The sequence below is a fragment of the Mytilus galloprovincialis genome, chromosome 11 (genome assembly GCF_965363235.1).
Source record: "Mytilus galloprovincialis chromosome 11, xbMytGall1.hap1.1, whole genome shotgun sequence".
Classification (NCBI taxonomy): domain Eukaryota; kingdom Metazoa; phylum Mollusca; class Bivalvia; order Mytilida; family Mytilidae; genus Mytilus; species Mytilus galloprovincialis.
In genome coordinates this window covers 14,622,636-14,629,242 of record NC_134848.1, presented here as the reverse complement: position 1 = coordinate 14,629,242, position 6,607 = coordinate 14,622,636, and the positions used below count along the sequence as shown (strand labels likewise).

The following is a 6,607-nucleotide window of genomic DNA, read 5'->3' as shown; positions in this document are numbered from 1 at the left end:
TGCAAGTAAGCGTTCTGTTTGTCGCAAGTATGTGTTCTCTGTTTGTTGCAAGTAAGCGTTCTCTGTTTGTCGCAAGTATGTGTTTCTGTTTGTCCCAAGTATGTGTTCTCTGTTTGTCGCAAGTATGCTTTCTTTGAAACTCTGAATTCATGGAATTTAGTACGAAATTAGATTTTCCTTGATTTGACTAGTATGCCTTCTCGTGTGTCTATGTAAAAAAAATGTATCACTCACACTGACCCACAACGACTAACATCTTATTGTGAGTATTGTCTGATTTATCCACAGTATGCATGGTATGTATTCTCATGTGTCTCTTTAAACTATCAAGCCGACTAAACCGTTTACCACATACATCACAGTCATAAGGTTTCTCCCCTGTATGTGTTCTCATGTGAGTTTGTAAATTACCAAGGTGACGAAATCCTTTACCACATACATCACAGTCATAAGGTTTATCACTTGTATGTATTTTGGAATGACTTTGTAAATGACTAAGTTGACTAAACCGTTGACCACATACATCACAGTCATAAGGTTTATCACCTGTATGTTTTGTCATATGTCTCTGTAAATCAAAAGGCTCACTAAACCCTTTACCACATACATTGCAATCATAAGGTTTATCACTTGTATGCCTTCTTATGTGTCTTTGTAAACTACTAGACTGACTATACACTTTACCACATACATCACAATCATAAGGTTTATCACCTGTATGTGTTCTCATGTGAACATTTAAATTACCACGATGACTAAACCCTTTACCACATACCTCGCAGTAATGAGGTTTATCTCCAGTATGTGTTCTCATGTGTCTCTGCGAATTGCCAAGGCTACATAACTTTTTATCAGCTGTATGTGTTGTCCTGTGTCTCTGTAAATCTTTTTTCTGACAAAAACTTTTACCACATACATCACAGTCATGTGGTTTATCTCCAGTATGTATTAGCATGTGTCTAGTTAGGAAACTACCTCGGGAAAATTCTCTAGTACAAACATCACATTTATAAGGCGTTTCGCCAGTATATACATGCGTTCTTAAATGTTTCTTTAAGTCACAACCTTGACTAAATTCTCTACCACACACATCACATTTATATGGTTTTTCACCGGTGTGTGTCCTCATGTGTCTCTTTAAGGTATAACTATGACTTAATTCTCTACCACAAACATCACATTTATGATGTGTTTTACCCGACTCAGCCTGAGACTGTGTGTTTACGTGTCTCTGTAGTGTACTGTTGAGTGTGACTAAATCCTCTCCTCCCTCTAACATCTTATTGATAATGTTTATCTCCAGTATGTGGGTTCTTGTACAACTCTGTAACGAACAAAAAAAAAAAGACGTCACATATGTACATGTAAACCTTTTGATACCTTTCTGCAATTTACACATATATCATGCACAGTAAAACCTTGCTCATGTTGCTATAAACATGATAAATCGGAATCCTGCAAAAAACTAAAAACCTATATCACTGTATATACATCATGTACATATAACATGTACATGTATAACAACTAAACATGTTCTAATGCACTATCATCCCAAAATGTATGCGTTATGAAACCTGATAAAACCTAACATCAGCCAAAACTGAACAGAATTTTGAGTTCTGAAGAGGTGCGGTTTAGCCAGATTTCACTGTATATAGCATATCTATTTTGATATTAAAATATCAACATAAACAGTGATAAAGGGACAACCTGTTGTAAAATCACAATATATTCAAGCCCCCGGCATGAATTATTTCTATTCTAATATGACAAATAAAGCAATTATTTTGGATCAAAACGCTCTAGGTGGACGCACTATCAAACTGGAGTAAAAGGAGGGAGCAAACTGAATGAGGGACAAGCTTAACCTTCTTGCTACCGGAGGGACACATATGTCCACACCCGCAGTGCCGGAAGTACACATATGTCCACACCAGGCAGTGCCGGAGGTACACATACAATGTATGTCCACACCAGGCAGTGCCGGAGGTACACATATGTCCACACCAGGCAGTGCCGGAGGTACACATATGTCCACACCCGCAGTGCCAGAGGGACACATATGTCCACACCAGGCAGTGCCGGAGGTACACATATGTCCACACCAGGCAGTGCCGGAGGGACACATATGTCCACACCAGGCAGTGCCGGAGGGACACATATGTCCACACCAGGCAGTGCCGGAGTTACACATATGTCCTTGGTTAACTTTATACAAGCTTCTCACCCATGCTCATTCATGATGCTGTATTTCTTTCAATTAAAAGACAAAAAGATAGTGTTTTGTTTTTCTCCAAAGGGTCCCAAATGTAACGTTCATGATGTTGTACATCCTATATCATATGACGTCGTTGTTCTAACATGTAACGTCACAGACGTCGAACTGTCGTATTTTCCGGCATACATGTATGAAATGCAACTTTAAAAATGGTCGCAGCAAGAGGGTTAAACTATTTACCATTATAACGTATTTAGATAGTTTTTGGATGAATTTAAATGATAATTTACTATTTATCTTGTATGTATAATAAAAATGGCTTATAAAACAATTATACCACATTTTATCATCGTTTGTTTTCATTTCCTTGTGATGATTTTCGGTTTCACAAGCGTGTAATTTTCCGTAAAATGCTTATATTCTTACGTCATCGTTCTATGACGTTGGGTACCTCATTCATAAAAAATAAGAATGTGACGTGAGAGTACGATCGGAACAACCCTGGCAACATATTCATATTTTACCACGGGTGTGTACTCAAAGGACAAAGCGTTTGAAGGACGTCATGTTAGAATAGCTAATATATTACATGTATAAGTTTGTACGAGTCAATACTATCTTGTTTGATTTTACGTTATAAACATCATCAAGTCTACCTATAAATTTTTCACTCCAGTTTGTTAAATATAATATAAAATTAAAATCATTGACTTCTCATCACTTTAAACATTGTTAAAAAGCCTACCTTTTCTTTACAGGGAAAATATTAGTCGAGGGAAAGAAACCAACGTTATCTTTCCAGGTTTCCCACAGTCTACCTAATCTGCAAGTTCCGCCTAAGTCAGGCGAACCACCATAAAGATGTATGGAGGGATTTGATACAAAACTAATGTCAGCATTATTAATTTTATCAAGGATTAATGTAATCTTCTTTTTTTTTTTTTAATTCAGCACTCAATCAACATACGTGCCGGTCACTGATTTTACTATGCCGCGCTTGCGTGGGATCTAATTTTTATTTACAGTGAATAATATACAAAAAAAAAAAAAAAAAAAAAAAATTAACGTAATTTCTTTTTCTAATATAGGTAATGTTTTTATAAGTTGACAGAAAATAGCATTAATGCATGAAATGTTACTGCCTTTAGCCCAGCGTGCATAAAATTATGTTTATCATGCAAGGGACTTATCATTTTTTACGTTGGAGTGGGGGCTGGTCATTTTGAAATCAAAAATACAAAAGTTTCTTGATACCCCATTTTATTTCCTATTTTTATTTGATCCCAAGGTAAAATTTTAAAATAAATTGACCCCTCTATTTAGGTGTCAGACCACCAATTAAAAATCCCTACTCTGTTATGTTCAGTATATGCATCCGATGATCCTAATATGCACAATAGAAGAGTAAGCCAAATTAAAAACAACTGCGAACAAGCTGGAGATTATAATTTGATAAATTTGACCACTAAATAAACTTGTACATATAATAGATTTTGGACAATGGATGATGTTCCCCTCAGTCTGGTGAGTCTAAAATACTGGCATAACTGATTGAAAGAGCAATTTGGAACAACTAATTCAACATACCTGCTACACCTATTTGCATTTTCTCACCTGTACATTGATAGTGACAATACATATTGTGCAGTTTAATAGAAATAGTTTTGTGCTAAAACTTTCATTAATCAAATTTGTAGAGCATGACTTTTGCAGATCTAAAAAGGAATGAGCTGTTACAACTACTATAGTATCGTTGACGGTAGTTTGTTTTATAGAAACAGAAAACAGAAAAAAGCAACATATTGTAGGAAACATAAACATGTTTGGGTGTTTTAAAAACATTTCGTTTTATATTACATTAAATCATGTTATTGATTTCAAAACATTCAAACTGAAACATCTTACAAATTTAGGTTAAAGAAATGCACCCCTGGATTCTCATCCGATTTGATATAAATAATGTTAACGAGGTTGCTTAAGAAATAACAATTATTATTTGAGAATTAAAAATAAATTGGTATTTAAATGAAGCTGAACATTTTGTTTAAATTATCTAGAATACACATCACATGCGATTTTAATCGTGGACATTTTGAAATCCCTGTTAATTAATGCGTGACTCGGGCTTCTGGTACAAATTAAAACGTGGAATTATTCATCCAAACTCACTAAAAGATTTTTGAGATTCAAATTTCCACAGAATTATAAAATTAATTAACAATAAAAATTTAAACATTTCGAACATTTAACATTCTGATAAAATAAAAAAAATGAAGTTCAACTTTTAATCTGGGGTTCCGGAAAACTTTTAAAATATCTCTTGCAGCCATATGTAGAACATCCAATTTCTTTTGTCTGTAACGTTACCGGTAACCAATGTAGATGTGCCCGACTCGCCCGACTCGTACATTTGAACAACCGGACACTCAAGTAATTATGTTTGTCTTGGTTGCCCGTGGACAAGTGAAAAAATATACAAAACAAAGTTCAATTCCAACAAAAATATAAAATTGATTTCAAAACGTATAAAAATGTTTAATTTATGTAAAAGAAACCAATGGTCAGCAAGTAAAAACATCAATGTTCATGACAATAAATATTACATAATACTGGAAATAGATGGATTACAATTAAAATAAGTATACGAACCCGATTCGCGTAAAATTGCATTGGCTTTGTCCATTGACCCAGGATCATCGATTAGGTTTTATCCATCATTTACCGGATGTGTCATTTCTTTAAATTTTGTATTGAAATTCAGATTGATAAATACTTTTAAATGATAAGCCAGGCAAGCAAGACAAAAAGAGTAATGAGTCGAGTATAAAACATAAAACGCAAATGGAGGACACAGTATTTAAAATAAAAAACAGAGAATTTCAGACATGGTGGATATCAGTTTGCCCCTGGCTATCTAGGATGGAAAATCGCAAAATAAATTAAGTTTTTGTCTTATTTATTGATGAAAGGTCAATATTATTTGTAGTCGAAGTGGTAAATTAAAAGGGACGCTTTAATTGATCATCAAGACAATAATAAATAATCAATAACAAGAGTGTCAGTTGAGAGAAACACCACAACATCAATAGTTTATCGATTATTTACTAGTTTACATTTCTTCAATTACTGTTCTCTCCTCAAATTGAGTATTTGTACCTACTGGCTACAATCTTTATTCAAAAACTGCTGCAAAATTGTCCTTTACATGTCATTTCATTGGTTGGTTTGCTGTTAGGTTTCTGTCCCATTTATGTTAACCCATTTCTTTCTTTCCTATTTTTTTTCCACATATAGACAAATGAATTTCATTTGTTTGTGAGTCACAATTTTAACAGTGCTTAATAGTAAGAATCACATATTAGCTAACGAAGAAATACTTCAATATTTATTGGGATCATCAGGGCAAGTAACTTTTTTTTCCGGACAAGTAAAATTTATAGTTTCACTTGCCCAGGGACAAGTGCTCACAACATATATTTCCACACCCCTGTGCATCCATCACTGTCGAAAAATCTTGTCGAACTGATGTTCCCGCTTTTCCAGAAGCTTATTTCAGAAAGAAGGCGGAGCTTAATGTAAGGTCCAAAAAGGGTAATTTGACTGATTGTTATAAAAGTATTTTTAAAGTAAACTAACAAAAATATATGAAATACACATTTTTAAACAGCAATATATGCGATAGGTTAAAACAGATATTTCATATCATTTGGATAGTTTTTTGGTGTTTCGTAAATTATACCATAGCTTTTGTTGAAACCCCTCGGCAACTTCACTCGACTTCGTCTCGTGAGGTTATTGCCGGGGGTTTCAACAAAAGATATGGTATAATTTACGAAACACCACAAAACTGTCCAAAAGATATGAAATATCTATAACTTAATATAATACATTTGTCTAGCTTTGTTATATTTCCTTATACTTTTCAGTAAAGCTAAAAAAAGAGTTATTTTTTTTTATTATATAATCGATATGAGAAGACCAAGATAGAGATGCATCAATAAATACTTAAATTGTATCGTAGGGAAAACACCAAGGAGTCCGAACACCTTACACAAACTCCAAAACCTCACCCAAGTACATCCTTAAAACAAATAATAAGATTGATGGCATACATTGCTAGTTAAATAAGTTTTCGTATGTTATCATGAATCTATTTGTAAATTACAAACCTCTCTCAATCCTCAATTACAAACATTGCGTTTTCATTCGGCAATCCTCGGTAGAATCCGCTACTCTCCTTTTAGATGAGGGAACGGAATCGGTCGAGTTGAGACGAATGATGATGTTTATGTCCAGTATGTATTTCAGGCTATATACGGAATCGGCCGAGTTGAGACGAACGATGAGGTTTATGTCCAGTATGTATTTCAGGCTATATACGGAATCGGC

At 34.3% G+C, this 6,607-nt stretch overlaps 1 protein-coding gene across 1 annotated transcript; it reads right to left on the bottom strand.

Moving 5' to 3' along the window:
• Positions 1 to 226: 226 nt before the first annotated feature.
• Positions 227 to 6,477, bottom strand: LOC143052046 (uncharacterized). The gene is made up of 2 exons (XM_076225019.1): positions 6,388 to 6,477; positions 227 to 1,324 (listed from the first exon to the last, which is right to left on the bottom strand). Exon 2 carries the CDS (start codon positions 1,277 to 1,279, stop codon positions 227 to 229), a length of 1,053 nt encoding a protein of 350 aa, XP_076081134.1. The 5' UTR covers positions 1,280 to 1,324; positions 6,388 to 6,477.
• Positions 6,478 to 6,607: the final 130 nt, after the last annotated feature.

What these genes read in the sequence shown, in the direction of transcription:
- LOC143052046 (XM_076225019.1), bottom strand. Translation starts at nt 1,279, where the DNA reads ATGTTAGAGGGAGGAGAGGATTTAGTCACACTCAACAGTACACTACAG.